Here is a 22815-nt window from a genome sequence, read left to right on the forward strand (position 1 = left end):
GATCATGTGATGTATCTGACCCCAGGAATGTGTCAATAAAGTTTCCCCTTCCTGGGACAATGAATTCACGGTGTTCTTATTTCAATTTCCTGGAGTGTATATCTGGGTTAAGAAATTGTATACACTGATGGATCAACAGTCCATGGACGAAATGGTTTCGCATACAAATGTACGGGATACAGTGAACTACACTACCTGCCTAATGGATGCAGTGTCTTCATTGCTGAACTTGTGGCCATCGAATGAGCACTTAGCCATGCTTGTTCTTGCACTGGAACTGGCAGCGACTCCCTAATCAGCCTTCAGGCTATAGATCAGTGCTACCCTATTCATCCATTAGTCACTACTAACCAAGATCTTCTTTCTGACCTCCATCAAGCTGGACAGCTGGTCATCTTTGTTTGCATCCCTGGACATGTTGGGATATCAGGGAATGGGCATGCTGACTATTTGAAGAAGTTGGCTACCAGGATGCCGAGTTTGGAAATGGGGGAGAGGGGCAGGAGTGAACTCGTGGTCTACTCTATGCCATCAATTATTGGAGGTGTGGAACTCATATTGTTCCGCTCTAGACTACTCAAACAAATTGAGGGCAATAAAGGAGACCACAACCTTGTGGTGGTCTTCCCTTCAGGGTGTCTCGCAGGGAAACTACTGCCCTTTGTCGCCTACATATTGGCTGATCAATGGCCACATTCTCCGACGTGATAACCCACGCTACTGCTGATATGGTCCCTGCCTGATGGAGGTGCACATCCTACTAGACTGCCTAAATTCGGTTGTCTTGCGGTGATATCTTAAACTTCTGGATATGCTACCTCTGGTTGTAGAAGACGACGCCAAAGCAGCTGACCTGGTTTGATGTTTCACACACAAAGTTGGTTTCTATTCGTCTCTGCGAGGTGGGGAACTTTGGCCTCACTGACTGCCTAAGAGGATGGTGGAGTACCCCTCCCTTGCTCTGGCCCAGGGGACCCACAGTTGCCCTTGCTTGGTGGTCCGAACTGGCTCCTACCATTCCCACCTTTTTATGGTTCAAATGGCTCTGAGCACTATGGGACTTAACATCTCAGGTCATCAGTCCCCTAGAACTTAGAACTACTTAAACCTAACTAACATAAGGACATCACACACATCCATGACGAGGCAGGATTCGAACCTGCGACCGTAGCGGTCGCGCGGTTCCAGACTGAAGCGCCTAGAACCGCTCGGCCACCAATGGCCGGCCCCACCTTTTTATTCTCTGTTATTGATTTATATTTGACATTTTTAATGTTTTGTGTTTCCTAAAACCATAGCATCTTGTCTGTGCTGCTCGTTTTGTTTAGGTAACGGAATGTGAGGTAGTGCTGGTCAGTCGCATAGTGTGTCTCCCAGCGCATACTGTGCCTGGGGGACCTCCAGGTGCATTCTGGGCAGAGTGGCTCACCCACCTTACTCCCTATCACTCCTCTCCTACTTCTCCTTACTTTTATCTTTGTCTTATTGTATCTTGGTTACAACTGGGCTTCCCAGGACTTTCCTTTTGTATCCTTCGTCTGACGTGTATTCCTGATTTGATGCATATAGGGTGAAGGGGCTGGTTCCTTTAAGGGGGGTAGGGCGTAAAACGGGCAACTTGGAGCAGGAGAGGCATCTCAGGACATTTTAATTTCCAATGTCTATACTTTTAGAAATAAATTCATAAAACTTTGTCTGCACCACCATGAAGGATTCAGGATTCACATCCATTGCAGTGGAAGTTCGAAAACATAACAAAATAATTTTTTTTACGTGCGAAATTTCATCATTTTTTCACTTACTAATGGCTGCATTTGTTGCTATAGGTACACTTTTCTTCATAAGTTAGAGAGATTCTGCGATGAATTTTGCACAGCATACGTACCATACTCACAGGTGTATGAAACTCTAGAATTTATTTAATTTATGAAAAAACGAATGAACTGTTCTATTTTAAACATCATGTTTAGAAAAAACACAAATCTTATAGTTAATTACCTCTATTTTTACCAAAGTTTTTAATATATTTGGAAAATTATAGAGTGTCATACACCTTTAAGTATGGTTTGTATACTGTGCAAAATTCATCGAAGAATCTCTCTTACTTATGAAGAAAATTGCAACAAATGCTGCCATTAGTAAGTGAAAAAAAATGATGAAATTTCACACGTAAAAAAATTACTTCGTTATGTTTCAGAACTTCCACTGGTATGAGTATGAATTCTGAATCCTTCCTGGTCATGCTGACAAAGTTTTATGAATTTATTTGTAAAAGTGTAGATACTGGAAATTGAAACGTCCTGTGGTGCCTCTCCTGCTCCGAGTCGGCCCGTTTGACGTCCTACCCCCCTTAACTCGAACCAACCAATCTCTGTAGCAGCGAAGGGGTTAAAAGATGACTACTGCTCATACATGACCCCTGAGGCGAGGCCTCGGAGACGTGGCTGGGGAAGGAAAGCTGGCTGGCCTACCTTGAACCTGTCCCTGGGAGAGAGTGGCCCAGGGGACGGCGACCGCTGTCGCGCCCTGCGCGGCGGCGAGGAGGCGACGGGCGGCGGCGGCTGGTGCTGGCCGTAGTGCAGGCTGGCCGGCGGGTCGTGGTGGCCGTGCGCGTGGCCGTGGCCGTGCGCGTGGCCGTGCCCGTGGCTGTGTCCGCTGGTCGGCGTGCTGGCCGAGGTGGCGGCGTGGCGGCGCGCGCGCGGCAGCGACAGGTCCCAGCCGCCCGCCACCAGCAGCGAGTCCTCACTCGGCTGGTCGTTCCAGTCCTCGTCTGCAACACGCAACGCAAACAGTACTAGTCAGAAGGGAGGCACCACTGTATTGTACTGGGTCAGCGCAAGAATACGTGAATCCCTCGACACCGCATTTCCTATGGCGCTCATCCAGTGACCACTTCTTGAGGGGGGAGGGCGGTTAATACATCTGAGACAATAGAAAAACGAAACACCAAGAAGGAATTATACGAATGCCAAGGAAATGGATGTACATCTACAGACAAATAAATCATTACAGATTTAGAAAAAAAATTGGATGATTTATGCAAGAGAAATACCTTCACAAATTGAGCAAGTCAATAACACATTCGTCCACCTCTGGCCCTTATGCAAGGAATTATTTGGCTTGGCATTCAGTGATAGAATTGTTAGGTCTCTTCCTCAGGGATATGACAAATTCTGTCCAATCGGCGAGTTAGATCACCAAAACCACTAGATGACTGGCGGGCGTTGCCCGTTATGCTCCAAGCGTTCTCAGCTGGGGAGAGATCCTGCAACCTTGCTGGCAAAGGTACGTTTTGGCAAGAAGAAACACTCGCCGTGTCCGAGCGGGCACTATCTTGAAGAAATGTACTCCCAGAATTGCTCGCCATGAGGACAACAAAATGGGGCGTAGAATGCCGTCGACAAACCGGGCTGCTATGAGCTGAAACGGCACTAAAGACAATCACCCTGTTCGTTGGGCCGTATGGCGAGCACTATTCAGGTTGGTATCCCATTGCTGTCTGAGGCGTCTCTAGACACGTCTTCGCTGTTCATCGACGCTCACTTCGAAGCAAGGCCCATCACTGTAGACAATTGTGCTCCAGTCAACGAGATTCCAGGCCCATAGTGCCCGACACTACGGCAGACAGGCTTATTGGTGTACAGAGGTCAGTGGTAGTTGGCGCAAGGGAACTTAATACATTTCTAACTGTACAGCATTGATCATAAGTAACTCCGGTGTCCAGTAGACAACTGTGCAAAAACTGCAAGACTTTCAGAAAAATGACACATGTCAATGGATATGGCACCTCTCCAAATTTCGACATGTAATACGCGGTATGATGTAGTTGCACTAGGGGGCAGGCGTGTCACAACATATAGACAAAACATCTGCTCTCTTCTGTGTAGGGTTCCAGATTTAAGCTTCACAAGGTTACAGCGTAGTCGACTGACTGCGTGGGCGATTCTGTTTCTTTGTCTGGATTCTATTGCGTTAATTGCATATGCGTTGTTTTTCTTAGTGAAATTGTATGTGTATTTGTTCCTAGACAAAAGGATGTCACTTTTTCTGTTTCATGTGATTGGACAACGAGGGCAACGTGCTGCACAGCATGAGAGAGAAGCGGACCACGTGTACTGGTCGCCAGTCACTGCTAGCCAGAGGTCGCCACGACTCCAGAACTCGCAAGCATTGTCCACAGAATTCACGAAAGCACTTATTCCATTAAATAAAAATTTTGGCCAGAACTTCCTTTTTACGAATGACAAAGGTGTCTCCACTCTTTGTCAGAACTTTGATGAGTATACATCGTGTTATACACTGTGTAACGTCTATAAATGCAGACATCTCTACTGGTGCCTGAAGACGATGTAGTGTCATTTACAGACTAATAATTATAGTCATTAAAAGGCGTATGTTTTTAGGTTTGCTAGTACTGTAAGTAACCTGTTTATATGTTCGTATTTTGGCAACGCTATAGACTGTATTAATATCGGCGTTGGACGGACTAACAGTTAGCAGTTAGCGAGCGGACAGCTTGGACAAGTGTCCTTCGCGGAGACTCAGTGCTCGCAAGACATGCATTGAGGATGGATGTAGTTTGTAATGTTCGGGTAGTCGAATTATTGACGACTATAATTTTTGGTATAAATAATTCAAAAGCCAAGATCTCTTAAACAATGTTTACTAGATGACTGGTTTCAACACACTAAAGGTGCCATCATCGGAAATAAATGTAGCTTAACATGCATAAATCATTTTGACATAAGGATACAACTGCTTTTTTAATTTTTTAAACTTTTTAATTTTTATATCTGCGACAATGATTTTATATCAGCTGGTATGCCTCATGTATCGTTATATCCAATTGATTTATGCATGTTAAGCTACATTCAGTTTCGATGATGGCACCTTTAGTGTGCAGAAACCGGTCATCTAGTAAACAGTGTTTAAGCGATCTTGGCTTTTGATTCAAATGGCTCTGAGCACTATGTGACTAAGTGCTGAGGTCATCAGTCCCCTAGAACTTAGAACTACTTAAACCTAACTAACCTAAGGACATCACACACATCCATGCCCGAGGTAGGATTCGAACCTGCGACCGTAGCGGTTGCGCGGTTCCAGACTGTAGCGCCTAGAACAGCTCGGCCACTTCGGCCGGCTCTTGGCTTTTGAATTATTTATACAACAGAGTGATCGTCCCACAACACACTGTGTCTTCACTGCAGTATAATTTTTGAAACTAGATGTCACATGAATAAGGTAAAATAGGCTAAATTCGTTGTTTGCTCTTCAACAAACTCTTTCTTTTGCTAACCATATGCCTCCTAGTAGTTAGAGTCTATAGTAGTTAAAATCCTTTTATTTAGCTGACTTTAGTTGCTGCTTGCTGTAATTGCTGTAGTTCGTGTTATGAAGATTTTCTGTGAGGTAAGTGACTTATGAAAAGTATAGGTTATTGTTTCTTCCAATTTAGGGCCAGACTATTGTGTTAATTATTTGAAGCCATGTTGTCATTGTATAGCAGTGAAATTGCGTTGGGCTTGTATATTGCGGGTAATAAATGGCTAGGTTCAGTTTGAGTTGTAATTGTCAGGGAAAATTCTGTAGGTCGGTGTTCGAAATGATAAAAATAAATAAACACAAAGAAATTTCAGTACCTACAAGTACATATGTCAAGAGCCAGCCATTGCTGCTTACTTTCCCCTGGGAAGCATGTCAGGTGCTGAAGTGTAAACGGGTGCACGTAAAACGGTTAGTCTATTCTGACAGGAATTGTCTAACTTAGTGGTGCAGTTATGGCCGTGCAGAAAACAGTAGGTAGTAAATTACGTGAAGTGTTTGCGGGAAGACCGTTAGACACAGAGAAAAAAAATCAACCAACACACTGATGCATGTACGTATTAAGGTACCGCATGTCATGTGTACAATAAATAGTTTCGTTGAACTTTATTTGTGGTGTTATTAATTTTTGTAGAGTGCAGTATTAGTGTGATTTGAATATAAATTTTAATTAACCACTGAGGAAGGTTTAAGATTTTTGTAACTTACGAAGTATACAGAAACCTTTTCAAGATTGTTTTAGCAAGACGCGGTTGGTTGTGGGTGTTTTTGTGTCATCAAGTAGAAAAAAAGATTTATTCTTCAGTGAAAATTAGTGAAGGTTTTAGAGTTATTAAAAATCTCTTCACCAACATTACGCTTTACTAGAGGCGAGGACTGACAGCAAAATAATATTGAGTTTTCTTTCCTGCACCGCTGCCCTCACTGCATCTTCTCTCACCAATTTACCGCCTTGTCGTTTTGTAAAGGCGATCCTGCACTTACACATCCAAGCGCAGAATCTGTGTCTGAAACAATAGTTTATTACTACACCAAGTCGGAGCACTACAACTGTCGCATCAAATTAGTTCGTGACTGCAGATAGGCAATCCAATGAACAGGTTCCCAAAATGGGCTGTTGCGGATTCCACCGCAATTCTTGCCAGCGACTTCAGCGAATAAGCTATTTTCCGGACTGTTGTTATTCTGAATGATTATAATATTCAAATAGCATGTTCAGCCAATATTCTCACAAGATACCCACTTTTTATGTATTTAAAGCTTAAATACCATTAAATTTAAAGATTCGGCCACGTCATCTAAAACGTTCTGTTATTGACTCAAGCACCGGTTACGTCACAGCCTAGGAGTAAGACGAAGCCGTATGTCTGTTATAGGAGTGTTACCGGAAGTGACTAGTGTTTTTACGTACTCTTTCAGTAAACAGTTTAATTATTTTGTGATGGAAAATGCATTTACGTCTTTTAAATAAAAATGGAAAGCGTTTTTTCGAAAACACTATGGGAAAACAGTGATCAGTTTCACAACTGTACTTAGAAAAATAGTCTACATCGCACAAATCTGATTTATTGGTCCAAGGGAGAGCCAGCTTCAGCCCGTACATATAAGTTGATGGGTTGACACGGATCCACGGAGCAACACCTGTACAAGTATTCAGTCTTCAACAGCTCTTGACAACATCGCAAGACTTCTGCAATTCCTGTTCCATGGATCCGTCTCCCCGCAGTAGCCTTGGAGTACAGTCTGAATATGGCCCGTCTCTGGACTGAAACCGGTCACACATAAACAAGAATTGTGCGATCTAGACTGTTTTTCTAAGTAAAACGATGGAAATGAATTTTTTGAAGGTCGATAGTGGAAATCTGCCGAAAATTGATGTGTTTACGGCCTCTTCGTTCTTCAAAAACAATCCAGTTTTTTTGTTATGTTCCGGAAAAAAGAAAGGTGAAAGCTCCATTCCATGGTGGCTTCAACGGAAGTACTGTGATACAGCATTAATTGCAGAATTTTCTTCGACCTGCAAGGAATATGGAACTGGATTATTTGCTCAGGCCATGCTGAAAAGGTTTTCAATGGCAGCTTGTGAAATCATACACAGTATAACGCAATGGAAACTGCTTCATTCAGAAGATAATTTTGGTTGTTAGCTGCTGTGACTGTTGCCAGAACTATTGTTTTCCATGTAGGCTACTCTTTTTTCAATTTTCGAGTTTTCAGGCAGCGTGATAATACTCTTGGGGAACTGCAGGGCATCATTGTGTTTGCTTTCAACAGCTTTACACATTTCGGTTTTTCTGTTCGTCCAGGCAATTAATTTTTTCTATTTATTTCGTATGAAATCAAGGATAAATTATTTAGATTTCCAGCAATAGTATTAACGGTAATACGATGTACATGAAGTTCAGATAAAATAAATTGTATTCATTCCTGATTAGAACAGTCTAAGATTAAAACAATAACAAAATGTTTTCCATATGAATAGAATAAATTCCGAAAACACTTGGATGAATTACAAATCAAAGAAAAAACAGTGATTTTTATAAACAGAATACATATTCTAAGTTTAAGACTGTAATAAATAAGAAAGTTCTTTAAGTATTTGCAAGCAGTTGGTTATAGGTGGATATCTAAAGTTTCCATACAGGAGACTGCATCCTCAGGGGTCTCATGTATACTGGAGAGAGTTACAGCATATTTCCGTAGAGAACATTCTGTGACTATGTGGTGTATTGTTTGTCGCTGGGTGTCCGCATTTAAACTTGGCACTTTTGTGATTCCTCACTTGTGCTTCAAGTCTTGAAATCTACCGTGCTTGGAGCGTAAGCTATAAAATATACATTTGGCACAGCAGAACCTGAAAGTATCTGTTGTTCTACTGCATTTTTCACTGCTGCTGTAATGCAAAGATTTAAAAGTGCTTAAGCAGAACCAACTTTCATTTCATGTTAATGTACTGGTCTTATTATATTTCCTCGTAGATTTCAAGCAACGTTCGAGTTCTCCCTTTGTCAGCTTTGCAACAGGCTCAGTGGAGACAGTTGGAAGTGGCAAATTACTGTCTTCAGCGACTTGTTTGGAAAGCGTAATGTGGTCCGAAATTGTTGAATACTTTCTTAGATTCTTGAGAGTAAGAGCTACATCAGGCATGAGATTCTGCTTCTTAAAACCAGCCTTGTGCATCAACTGAAATTGATCAGGTCTAAAATGAAACTAAAAAATTAAAATAGATATTAAATTGTAATATGATATAAAATTTAAAGTAATTACGTAACTGTATTAACAACGAAGTAAAGTCAAGGAGACAGTAGTCATTTAGCAAAGAGAACAGAAATGAAATAAAAAAAAACTTTCTCAGATCAGTCCAGCACGCTACCTGTTATACTATAAGCAATAACCTGTTCGCATGTAGTGTTTACTTACATCAAAATGACTCGCAGAAATAAACACATGAAGTGATGATATCTCATTTGGATCTCAACGAGCGGGTTTTCAACTACATTTTACTCATTTTCTCATTCTTTTAATCACTGAAAAACAACTTTTATAGAGTTTTTATAAATGTATTTGTGCAATGTGAATCTGTAATCCATTTTACGAAACAGGAATTGCAAAACAGAATGTCACTGCTTTACAAGCTTTACGACAATGGCAACAGCGTGCTAGCCAGTGAGGCCGCAGGTATCAAATGACTCCAATGTAACCTTTTAGCGGGCTTTCAAATTATCTGCATTTCATTTTCGTTTTCTGTAAAATGTTACTGAAATTCACGACGGAAAAAGTGTTATTAGCATAAAATGACAAAATTAACCAACTAAGGCGATTTCCAGGAAACAGTCAAATACTCTATTGCACGCACTTATATATGCTTCCAAAGGTCTCAAACGGTGTTCATAATGGGCACCAGTATCCTAATGTCAGCTGAAAGTCTGCCGAGATGGTTTAGTCACTGATATGCGTCTATTTTAAATACGTATTGGAGTTTTTGTGCAGGCATTTTATGAAGCCCTGGTGATACTTATGAATAGCCCTTTATAGCTTTTGCATCTGTTGTTTAGAATCTCTATGAATTACGAATAGTAGATAAGTAAAATTACTATAGTAAACAAGTTAACAATCCACTCCACTTTTGGATGAAAAGACATTTGGTATAGGATCACCTCAGGGAGTCACTTTGCCAACATTGCTGAAATACTTTGAAAATGTGGATATTATCTAAATTACCCTGACTGAAAGAGTAAATTCTTATCAGATAAGACCAGGGTTCAAATCCCTGTTCCTCATCCATCCTGGTCTAAATTTTCTGCGATTTGTCTACGTCACTTTCGGCGAATGCGTGCTTGCTTTCTTAAATACCACAGTCGCAATTTTTATTTTTTCCTTTCTTTGCTCACTTCGTCTGTAACGACGTTGACGTAGGCGAGACGTTGAACTCTAGCATTTCTCTCTTCTTGGCTTCTGTGTCCCCTACCCTCCACCACCCCTCCACGCCTTCCGAAAAATCCTCTAACATTCCACTAACTTTGGTCGGACTAAAATTGACGAGAAAGTTTGACAATTTGCATGTTGTTGGGGTTAGCTATTCTGTTGACATTATCCATTCTTAAGATCGTCTGGAATGGTTCAAATCGTCCATGAAGCAAGTGCCACGAGTGTTCCACCTACTAAGCAAGTAAATAATAGTTCGACGACCCTCCATCTCCCAGCCATTCCGCCTTCTTATTCGCAGAGCTCCGTGTGCAGGAGCAGTGACCTGTTTTTCTTCCGAAGTATGCAAAGAGTGCAATGTATCGAGTGGGTGACTCAGCTGGTACTCAATTGCCGGAGCTGAACGCCTGTCGGGCTTCTAATCGAACGCTCAATCTAATAGACGTGGAATAAAAGCAAAACGCTTCAGGACGGCTACTGCTGCATTAACGCTTTGTGGTAAAAAGAAGCGTGCTCCATCTCTACCCCGAAAATGCTCGTAGCTATGACAGCTGTTACATTCGGAAATTAGATCGATGATCTTGTAAATATTCTTAACTAAAGGAACAGACTGACATGTAGTCTGATATGAGACAGACAAGAACGTATCGTGTTCAAGTTGTTGCAATGTGACTGTCTTTCATGACGCCGTGAATGGCATGCGACGATAACCGATATAGAAATACTATGTAAGAACAACCGCAAAATGATATGTAATGAAACAGCCGTTCTCCTTTAATTATAAAGCAGACGAATGAGAATGTTTCTCATTTGCTGACTAGTTTGAGGGAACAGAAGTCTAGATCTGAAAGTCAACAATTCAATGAGAAACAAAAAATACGTGTCTTCTTTCTTTTTTTAATATGTGTAAGGTGCTATTTTATACGTCTGCAATTTTTAATTTAAAATGTACATCTGATAAACCTTGTTAATTCAGGAGATTACCAGAGAACGACAGAGAAGTGAAAGCAAAAGTAAGTGGTAGAGGACACAAAAAAAGGAAACGACTTTAACAGAGGTAAATAAATAGCAAGAGAAACACTGACGGTAGAAAAATCAAGCTTATGCGCTGTTGGACAGGGCCAAATTCAGTGGTATCTAGAAACACAGTAAGCCAATTACAACAGAAAATGCTTCAATTGATTCCAATGTAGGTCTTTTTGGACAAACACTCTAACATTTTACATAGTATACACATCATCAGTAAATAGAAATGCATGACAGAAGATTTTGTACCAAAATTTTATTTGTTTCTGAAGAGCTTTTTAACACCAGTTAGATGAAATCCGATAGTCTCATCATTTTGGCAACAGATGTCCTGTAAAATGTTCGTTTGAGTTCCACGGCGCTTCGCTGCCCACAGTACTCTGCTTATAGTTTCTACGCACTGTCCTTCACCCCTCCTATGTACCTACAACACTTGACAAAAGGGTCTACAGTTAAACGAAAAATACTAACCAAGGCAATTTGCATTATACAGTGGGTCGAAAGAAGTAAATACTATGACAGTATAGAATAGCTGACCATAAAAATACATCAAGACTTTTATCGTGTTTCATTGTCAGCAAACATACTAGATCTTGATCTTACCGAACATTGTTTACTCGTCACATCCCTCAACTTTACCGAAACCTATACCACCATGCACGAAGGCATGCTGCAAAGTAAGGCCCCCAACATTTTTATGTGAAATCTCTTAAAGTTTGTCCGCAACTCGTGGTCGTGCGGTAGCGTTCTCGCTTCCCGCGCCCGGGTTCCCGGGTTCGATTCCCGGCATGGTCACGGATTTTCTCTGCCTCGTGATGACTGGATGTTGTGTGATGTCCTTAGGTTAGTTAGGTTTAAGTAGTTCTAAGTTCTAGGGGACTGATGACCATAGCTGTTAAGTCACATAGTGCTCAGAGCCATTTGAACCACTTCTTAAGGTTTATTAAATGAAAAAAAAACTTTATTGAGGTTCTGCTACCTCACTATTCTTCTCGTCTATATATTTATTTCTCAACATGGTCGCCCTGGCGATGAACACATTTCTCTTAATAAGGGACCAGTTTTTTGACACCATCACTGGAGAATGTTTGTCAGAACAACGAGTGCATCTGTGCTTGCACCGCTTCATCACTATCAAAGTAATGTCGTCGAAGGCGTTCTAAGTTTCAGAAACTAATTAAAATCGGATGGGGCCAAGTCGAGACTGTATGGAGGATAACGGCTAACAGTGAACCCCCAAGCGTCGATTGTTACAGATCTCGCAGCGCTCGTGTTCGGCCTGGAATTCATCTGCTAAAGGAGAGGGTGCTCCATGTGTGAACGAAGTTTTCTGCACTTAGAAAGTCAATTATAGCACGCTGTTTCTCACGTACCGACATAGTTGCGTTACGCACACCCATATTACACGCTACATTTCGGAGCCCTCTAGCGGCAAGGGGTTGCAACTTGCGTCAGCGTAGCGGTGAAGTCGATACAGAGAACAGAATCAAAAGTTATGAGGCATTACTTTTCAGTACGACCACGTAACTCCCTTCTCTCAGCCATTACAACGACGATAAAGCTACTAGCATAACGCTTAGAGACTGAACAGGCACCAAGCTCAATAGCCCATTAATGTGATTACACGCCTCGTCGGTTTTGTACAAAATATGAAAGGAAGACTTACTCGTATTACGTAGTTCATCCATCTAGAATTATCAAGCAGTCTAACAATTTCTGAACGTTGTGCTTTGTCGAAGTGACGCCCCAGTCTATTTTGTACTGTCTTCTTCTTTTCAAAACAGTCTTTACATCTTCTTATCTTTAATATATCTTGTACTATTTTCTTTCCTGGTCTCCTCTTGCTTTGCTGCCACAAATTTTTTTATTCTGATTTATCAACAAAAAACTTAATTTGTCTAAACAAATGTCAGCAAGATTTTATTATACCTTCTTTAGCAGTTCCTATAACGTTTCTTCGATTACTGCTTTATTTCGAAACATCGTCATAAAATTTTCTTTCTTACCATCCGATTCTAGTAAGCCTTCTCCAAGGCTACAATTCCATTTCTTCTTAGCGTCATGTTCCCAGCTTCAAGTGGATGGACAGACCCATCGTGTTTTCCTCTTCCATACGATATATTCAGACACAATTGCCTGCATACTTTGAAGGCAACTTTTGTTATTTTAACTATTTCTCTATTTCGACGACTCTATTGTCTACGTGCCTATACAGGGTACCTGTTTTAACTTGAGACAACCAAATTTCTCGAAAATGACGATTCATACGAAAAGATGTTCAAGGTAAACTATTAAGGGGGATAGGACGTCAAACGGACCGACTTGGAGCAGGAGAGTCACCACAGGACATTTCAATTTCTACTGTCTACACTTTTACAAATAAATTCATAAAACTTTGTCACAATGACCAGGGTGGATTGAAGACTCACACTCATCGCAGTGGAAGTTCAGAAACGTAGCAATATACCTTTTTTTTTTACATGTGAAATTTCATAATTTTTTCACTTATTACTGGCTGCATTGTTGCTATAGGTACACTTTTCTTCCTAAGTAAGAGAGATTCTTCGATGACTTTTGCACAGCATACAAACCATAGTTACAGGTGTATGAAACTCTAGAAGTTATTTAATTTATGAAAAAATGAATGAACTGTTACATTTTAAAATTCATGTTTAGAAAAAACTCAATTTTTATAGTTAATTATCTCAATTTTTTCCACAGTTTTTTAATAGATTTGGAAAATTCTAGAGTTTCATATACCTTCTTTTCAAGACAGTCTTTACATCTTCTTATCTTTAATATAAATTGTGTTATTTTCTTTCCTGGTCTTTTATGAAAATATGAATGAACTGTTACATTTTAAAATTCATGTTTAGAAAAAACTCAAGTTTTATAGTTAATTATCTCAATTTTTTCCACAGTTTTTTAATAGATTTGGAAAATTCTAGAGTTTCATACACCTGTAACTACTGTTTGTATGCTATGAAAAATTCATCGAAGAATCTCTCTTACTTAGGAAGAAAAGTGTATCTATAGCAACAAATGCAGCCAGTAGAAAGTGAAAAAATGATGAAATTTCACATGTAAATAAATGTGTTTTGTTACGTTTTTGAGCTTCCACTGCTATGATAATGAATCCTGAATCCTTCCTGGTCATGCCGTTAAAGTTTTATGAATTTATTTGTAAAAGTATAGACAGTGGAAATTAAAATGTCCTGTTGTGCCTCTCCTGCTCCAAGTCGGCCCGTTTGACGTCCTACCCCCCTTAACAGTAGAGGGGATATCAGTCTCTACTATAAGTGCCCACTTCCTAATACCCCCTACTGCGTGGACGGGGCAATTTCGTGTTTTCACATGATAACCTCCCGTTTTTACTGCATATACGGATTTTGCGCCAAATGTCACCTTAATCGACACATCTCCAATGTGTCAGTTTTTCAAAAAGAACCGATGCATTTAATTCTACATTTCATTCACGATGTAAATGTCAACGTTTGTGCCCTAACAGTTGATAATGATATTCAAACATTACCTGAGTGCTGAAAACGTGATAGTACAACACAAAAATGAGTAATATTTTTAGCCACTGACATTTCTGGCAAGTAAGCCACTTGCATGGTAACGTTGTTTTCTGTTCCCTATGGACTTGATTGTGGTCAGACCCCAAACCATCGGAATGCTTGATTTAGGTGGCCCGCTGTCAGAGTTGCTGATTTCGATATGTTTTTCCGTCCACCCGCCGTAAGTCTCGCGCAGGCCGCTACGCGGCTATCGGCAAAATACAAACCGCAACCATTATAATAGGGCAAAATGTCCATTAAGTGATAGTGACAGGTGCACCTACCAAGGATATTCATCCCAAGCACCCCAGTGGTGAGAGGCCGAGGGACTCAACAATATCAAGCTCTCCAATTGTGAGAGGCGAGGGGACTCACCGATGTCAAGCACCCAAGTGGTGAGAGGCAAGGGGACTGACCGAAATCAGGCACCCCAACGAGAGGTAACGATACTTACCGATGGGAATAGAAAACTATTACACCTACGTCTTTGTTCATGTATCACGTTAAACGTAGTTTCTAATTTGAAACGACCAAAAAAACATGGTATTGTACAATCAAATTTGCAACACTAAAGTAAATTTCGAATGTATATATCAACCATTAGAACATAAAGGTTTAAATTTACATCGTAAATAGAATGTAGACTCAGATGAGCCGCTTCCTAACTGCAAAGAAGGGACACTTGGTACTTGTTGTTTACAGCGCCTGTCACCACGAACAGAAAACAATAGTTTCACTAAACCGTACGTATTTTTGGCGTAGAATCCGAATATGCAATTAAAATTGGGGATTCCCATTTGAAAATACGAAGTGGATCCTGGCCATGCAGGAGGGATAGCTAGGAGATAGCTAATTATAGCATAGACAGATGTCCCATTCATTAATATTAACTTTTCGCCTAGAACATTTTTTTTCGTATCATGCGTCGTTTTCGAGATAGTTAGTTGCGTCACGTTAAAACAAACACCCTGTATAACGAAACAGATCATCTTCTTCTGTGCTATTATTCCAATTTTAATGACAGGTGTTCTTCCAACCATAATTTACCAGTATTACAATTTCATTTTCAGTTTAAACTTTCTCAGAATTGTTGCTAGTGTCGAGAGCATATTCTGTATATGGTTTTCGCAACCAGCTGTTAGGAAAATATAATTCGTAAATCATATTCGCAGAGTGGAAAGATCTTATGTAGTGAAAGGAGATACCGTTTTCTTTACCTTACGATTTTGAAGCTCTTTAATAGCTTCACCAATGGAAAAGGTAAATAAACAGGATCACCAAGGGCAGCTATGTCTTTTTTCTACTTTTAACTATGCTTTACTCTTCATTTATTTTTGGTCTCAGCCTTCTTCTGTTATTCCAGTCTAAAATTACATCTTTCAACATCATGAAGAATTTATTTCAGCCAATACTATTAAATGTATTCTCTAAATCAATAAATGCTGATTACGTATCTCTGTCCAATCCTAAACGTCTTCCTAGAAGTTCCACAGAAGTCACTGCGATTTATGATGATTCCATGGACCTTACAAAAGGCAGGACATGGTTCTTGATAGGGTGTGTGATCACCACAAACGGCAGTGCATGCTCTCAAAGTCCCTGGATGCAATACGTGTCATCACTTCTCGTCATATGAGTGTACGACCAGAATCATGTCTAACAAGAGCGTTTTCTTGGTCCAAGTATTATAGTTCGTGGGGGCATAATGTTGCAAACTTTGAACAAGGTACACGCAGTAACAAACGTTATTATGACACTGTATACATCCGACATGTGTGTCATTTCGGTCATGACTTTATTTTTACGATGAGAATGCGAGAGCGGATCGAACAGCGCAGGTGGAGGAACTCCTTGAGCAAGATAATATTCGGCGAATGGACTGTCCTGCCCGTTCCACCTGCTTAATTCCCATCGATTTCGTGTGGGATGCTTTGAGGAGACGTACCGAAGTATGTCCACACGCACCAACAAAAATCCTGCAGTTGTCAACTGTTGTGGTGGAAGAACGAAACTCCTTACCAACCTTCAGGTCAGCATGGAAGCTCGTTGCAGAGGGTGCGCTGACGTTCGTGGTGATCGCACACCCAATCAAGGACCATGTCCCGTCTTTTTTAATGTCCAGGGAACCATCATATATCGCGCTGACTTTAGTATAATTACTGCCATCAAGTTACCGTCCATTAGGAACGTGGACTGCACTCAACGACTATGATATGACTTTAAAAATGATGGATCACAGCAATCACTCGCCCTCTCCTTTCAGGCTTTACTGAAATAAACAGATTTCGGCTACTGCCTAGCCATTATCAGTTCACTATTCCAGAGTTTCAACACATGTCCCGGCACGTCAGCATCCTGTTGTTCGGGCTCCCGTCACAGTTCATTCGAGACTCTGAAATAGTGCACTGATAGTGGCTAGGCACTAGCCGAAATCTAGATTTGCTTCAATAAAGCCTGAAAGGAAAGGACGACTGATTGTTGTGCCCCATCATTTTGAATGTAATTACTGTCTTTGAATAAAAGTATCATTTCTCTTCGTCTCATTGCGAATTTCTTTGAGTTACCTTTTGTACTATACGCTAGCAGTTCCTTCAATGTTTACCTCATTTTCAGTGAGTTGTGATACTGTGCAGCGATACATCAAGCGAAAATTACCTTCGTCATTAAGTTTTACAGACCAGTGTATTTTTTGGTGCATTTTAAATTAGGCTTGTTCTTCTGAAACAGGAGCAGTATGAGGCATCCCGTTTTACAAATGAGTAATTTGTTGAACACACGAGGAGCATTGAATGAGCACCGCAACACTTTTTTTTTTTGTGAAAGCATGTTGTGTTTTATTCGGGATTTCAATACACCACATTATTCTCCACTTTTTTGGCTACAAAATACTATTTTTCAACATAACACCACCTTAATGAGGTGGTCAATATGCCTACATAGTATCATTCCATTCGTCGACGTCGGAGCCAGCTTCTTGTTGCATCAGTAACTTCCCCATCATCCATGTGCTCCTTCCCTCCGAGCGCATCCTTCATTGGGCCAAACAGATGGAAGTCTAAAGCTACGAGATACGGGCCGTAGGGTGGATGAGGAAGAACAGTTCACTGAAGAATTGTGGGTTCCTCTTGGTTGCGCAGAATGCAGAACTGCGTGAGGCCTTGCGTTGACATAGAGAAGGAAAAGTTTGTTTCTAAAAAAAATATTCAAATGTGTGTGAAATCTTATGGGACTTAACTGCTAAGGTCATGAGTCCCTAAGCTTACACACTACTCAACCTAAATTATCCTAAGGACAAACACACACACCCACGCCCGAGGGAGGACTCGAACCTCCGCCGGGACCAGCCGCATAGTCTATGAGTGTAGCGCCCTAGACCGCACGGCTAATCCCGCGCTGCAAAGTTTGTTTCCATTTTTGTGGCGGCGTACAACTGAAGCCGTTTGTTCAATTTCCTGAGCGTTGCACAGTACATTCTCAAGCTGATCGTTATACCATCAGGGAGTACATCTAATGGGGAACCCCTCCAGGGTCCCAAAGACCGTCGCCATGACTTTACTCGCTGTGAGTCCGCCTTTGAACTTTTTCTTCGGAGGAAAAGTGATATGGCACCATTCCATGGATTGCCGTTTTGTTTCCAGTCCGAAGTTATGAGCACAAATTTCATTGCCTATGATGATGTTCGACAAAAAAAGCGTTACGATCAGCCTCGCAACGCCAAGAAATTCCACACGGATGGTTCTTCGTTGCTCTTTATGGTACCCTGTTAGGTGGCACACTAATGGGGTACACACATCTGAGCACTCCAATTGCCAATTGGTAGGCGAGTGAGCCAGCACTAACAACAGAAAAGTCCAGCTGTGCAGCGAGGTGTTTGGTCGTGTTCCGTCGATTATCTCGAATCCACACGTTGCGACATTGCACGAGTCACAGTAATGTGCTGCCGGCCGGCACGCCGGAGGTCTGAGAGATTTGTGCCACATTTTTGCGATATGACAGACGTCTCGCCCAATGACACGCCGTTCTTTTGTTCATTGGCAGTGTCCGGAGACATTCTGCAAGCACGTCTGAATATCTGTGGTGCTCTGGTTTTCTGCCAAAACAAACTCAGTGACCGCTCTCTGATTGCGACGCACCTCCGGAGCTTACGGGCGCTCAGCTCTATGTAGGCAACGCAAATAGTGTCAAGAAATTACTACGAAACCAAACAGAATAATTTCAAACGGCGGCGGACTTCTGAAATCGCTACTGGGCTTTTTTAACATGACAAACAGAACGATCTCTACTAGAAAATACCAGAAACTGATGCGAAATATATAGATTACGATGATGAAAATGCAGAAGAAACTGTACTTCATAGAACGGTTCAAACTTGAATGTTACCTAGCAATACTCGCTCAGCTACGTACAGATGTATATTTTTCTTTACAAGGAAGTCCATTTTCTGTTTGGGTTTCTCGTCGAGGTCTCGCTGAAGTCTAGTACCGAGCTTAAAAAAGCTGATTCTAAATTCCTCGAGACCAATCCTCAGAACATGGAAGTGAAATTTGCTGGTGTAGTGATCTATTTAAAATATTGTATCACGGACATATGAACGCATTCCTGAAAATATAGTGTAATGAAGGCTTTCAAATACTATTACAGCGTTGAGAATTTATAATCTTATCACTATGAACGTCGCGAGTGAGCGAAGTTTCCGGAACTAAATCTTCCGAAGAATTCTGTTTTGAGTGAGGAAACAGTTCAGTGAATTGTCTTATATTTGAGGCCAACTGAAAACGATAACTTATTGAAAACAGACTTCGGAAATATCCTGAAATTTATGTACATAAGAGTAAATAATATCTTTCATTTACAAATGAATTATCATTATACATTTTTAGCCAAACATGATTCACTTATTCGTATTAGGCATCATTAGTGTCACAGTGAACAACATGCAAGGATACGGCTGTGAAATGCCCAATTGCGACGCATAAATAACTGAAAACTTATATTGTGTTCATCTAGTGCTTGTACAAGAGCTAGTGGGCACAGGAAAAGAATAAGTGACACATAAACCACTAATGATGCCTATTACTAATACGCTGAACATCCTGGGTCGAAAGCATTAATATGCAGTTCCAGAAAGCGGATAATATTTATACTTACAGGGTGTTTCAAAAATGACCGGTATATTTGAAACGGCAATACAAACTAAACGAGCAGCGATAGAAATACACCGTTTGTTGCAATATGCTTCGGCCAACAGTACATTTTCAGGCAGACAAACGTTCGAAATTACAGTAGTTACAATTTTCAACAACAGATGGCGCTGCGGTCTGGGAAACTCTATAGTACGATATTTTCCACATATCCACCATGCGTAGCAATAATATGGCGTAGTCTCTGAATGAAATTACCCGAAACCTTTGACAACGTGTCCGGCGGAATGGCTTCACATGCAGATGAGATGTACTGCTTCAGCTGTTCAATTGTTTCTGGATTCTGGCGGTACACCTGGTCTTTCAAGTGTCCCCACAGAAAGAAGTCACAGGGTTTCATGTCTGGCGAATAGGGAGGCCAATCCACGCCGCCTCCTGTATGTTTCCGATAGCCCAAAGCAATCACACGATCATCGAAATATTCATTCAGGAAATTAAAGACGTCGGCCGTGCGATGTGGCCGGGCACCATCTTGCATAAACCACGAGGTGTTCGCAGTGTCGTCTAAGGCAGTTTGTACCGCCACAAATTCACGAAGAATGTCCAGATAGCGTGATGCAGTAATCGTTTCGGATCTGAAAAATGGGCCAATGATTCCTTTGGAAGAAATGGCGGCCCAGACCAGTACTTTTTGAGGATGCAGGGACGATGGGACTGCAACATGGGGCTTTTCGGTTCCCCATATGCGCCAGTTCTGTTTATTGACGAAGCCGTCCAGGTAAAAATAAGCTTCATCAGTAAACCAAATGCTGCCCACATGCATATCGCCATCATCAATCCTGTGCACTATATCGTTAGCGAATGTCTCTCGTGCAGCAATGGTAGCGGCGCTGAGGGGTTGCCACGTTTGAATTTTGTATGGATAGAGGTGTGAACTCTGGCGCATGAGACGATACGTGGACGTTGGCGTCATTTGGACCGCAGCTGCAACACGGCGAACGGAAACCCGAGGCCGCTGTTGGATCACCTGCTGCACTAGCTGCGCGTTGCCCTCTGTGGTTGCCGTACGCGGTCGCCCTACCTTTCCAGCACGTTCATCCGTCACGTTCCCAGTCCGTTGAAATTTTTCAAACAGATCCTTTATTGTATCGCTTTTCGGTCCTTTGGTTACATTAAACCTCCGTTGAAAACTTCGTCTTGTTGCAACAACACTGTGTTCTAGGCGGTGGAATTCCAACACCAGAAAAATCCTCTGTTCTAAGGAATAAACCATGTTGTCCACAGCACACTTGCACGTTGTGAACAGCACACGCTTACAGCAGAAAGACGACGTACAGAATGGCGCACCCACAGACTGCGTTGTCTTCTATATCTTTCACATCACTTGCAGCGCCAACTGTTGTTGAAAATTGTAACTACTGTAATTTCGAAAGTTTGTCCGCCTGAAAATGTACTGTTGTCCCAAGCATATTGCAACAAACGGTGTATTTCTATCGCTGTTCGTTTAGTTTTTATTGCCGTTTCAAATATACCGGTCATTTTTGAAACACCCTGTATCTACTTGATGAACATAACTGAAGTCCAGCTGAGGGAGAATAGCTCCAAATATTAAAAATTCATCGTGAAAGATTGTATTGAGAAAATGGGGGGTGGGGGAGACGAATCTCTATATTTTATCCAGTGATTCAGTAAAACAAATTATGTTTTTAAATTTGAATATCACAATGTAATATTGTCTACTCACATGTGTAAGTTAATTTCTTTTTTGCAAATTTTTATGGATTACTGTTATTTGTTTTGTTCGAGAGTATTTATTTACTTGATTTATCATTTGGAAAAAGTGACAGTTTATTTTGGATGGGGGTTCATGATTAGGGTTGCCTAGGAACTCCAAATTATGATTATAACTTTTTTCCATTTTTATTGTGGCGGTTGAGGATGTTTGAAGTAGCTGATGCTATAGAGTACGGTTCATTTTACGTGAAGATTTAATTATTAGAAAGCTTTGGCCAAGTTAGGCATGGCACTTGTTGAATAATGGTCAGAAGCAAACACGGGAGCGATATGATCTGCGACGTTTGATCCATTTAAAAAAAATTAAACTGAGGTGTGTAAAAACTTAAATGTCTTAGGTATCGTTGACAAGGGTACCACTAGAGGCTACCGTTGGAGAGAGTTTCTTCATGTGCACCCATTGCGGGTCTGCCCAGTCTGAAGCGTAGGCGTTTTGGCGTAAATGTGGCTGTTTAGTGCGGGTGGCTACGATAAGTATGAAGTGTAGTCTCGTGTTGTTTTTGTGAAGCTGGTGGTGATGAAGAAGAAAGAGAGCCTAAATCTGCATTAGAAAAGGCTCGGACGGATGTCATTTTCCGGAAAGGTTACATTACAAAGGGCACTGATTATGTTGTTTTGTTGATTATATTACAAGGAGTAAGAAAAAGTTAGTGACGAATACTACACGAGTCTTGTAGACCGACGTTCTGGAAAGAATGTGCGGGAAAAAGCGTACATTAGAAAACAGAAACTAATATTTAAATCGAGACAAAGTAGCTGTGAACAAAGGTTGAGTGAAACTGCGGATTTGATCCATAAATTCCTGGAACTGCAAATTTATTGAGATTGGACGTTTCCTAAATTCCGTCAATAGTTTTGAATCCAAAGAAAAAGTTTTGCTTGCGCTAGATTGGCGCTTTGGAGACATTACTTACCCATCCTTCGGAGGTGGAACCTGTTTGCTTCAAAAGTGGTTAAGTGGTCAAAATAGTTATTACGTCAAGTAGGTGCAGCATTTTGAGCATGAAACATCCAGTCGTTCTCTGCGAGTTCGAGAAATTCTCACTTTGTCCTCCGATTTGTGTATAGTCCGATTAACATTATATGATAGTTGACACTCCACGCGTTGGAGCCGGTTTCCTCCTATGTGAGCGCTCAAAGTCACGCCCGAACCGCTCGCCGTTGCCAGACTGCCACAACAATTGGTCAGTTCACTTCCAATTCCTTGTCCGGAATTCTTTCTTCACGTGTTTGGATCCCGAATCATGGACCTAGCACTTTTCTTTCGTATTTCATCGCGCATGATAAACACGCCAAAAACAACATGCACACACACACACACACACACACACACAACACACAATTATGCTAGTGAATAACACGGGTTTCATACACATCACTAACCAAACACTGTTGGATATTTCCGCACAAGATCCGATTCAGTGTCACATACACATTTCGTATGATCACAGAGATCGACTTACAGTAAATAAGTTTTGCACGACATTACTTGATGCCGAATTTTAAAATGCTGCAATTCATCGGTTGGACTGGGTTACCACAGCCAT

General features: G+C 41.2%; 1 protein-coding gene across 1 annotated transcript in view; it reads right to left on the reverse strand.

Moving 5' to 3' along the window:
* Window positions 1-2399: 2399 nt before the first annotated feature.
* Window positions 2400-22815, reverse strand: part of LOC126101313 (SKI family transcriptional corepressor 2-like) — a 411488-nt gene continuing 391072 nt past the window's right edge. The window contains exon 5 of the mRNA XM_049911989.1: window positions 2400-2770. Within this exon, the coding sequence (XP_049767946.1) occupies window positions 2400-2770 (371 nt within the window). The remainder of the gene's footprint in view (window positions 2771-22815) is intronic.

This window comes from Schistocerca cancellata, chromosome 9 (genome assembly GCF_023864275.1).
Source record: "Schistocerca cancellata isolate TAMUIC-IGC-003103 chromosome 9, iqSchCanc2.1, whole genome shotgun sequence".
NCBI classification, from domain to species: Eukaryota; Metazoa; Arthropoda; class Insecta; order Orthoptera; family Acrididae; genus Schistocerca; species Schistocerca cancellata.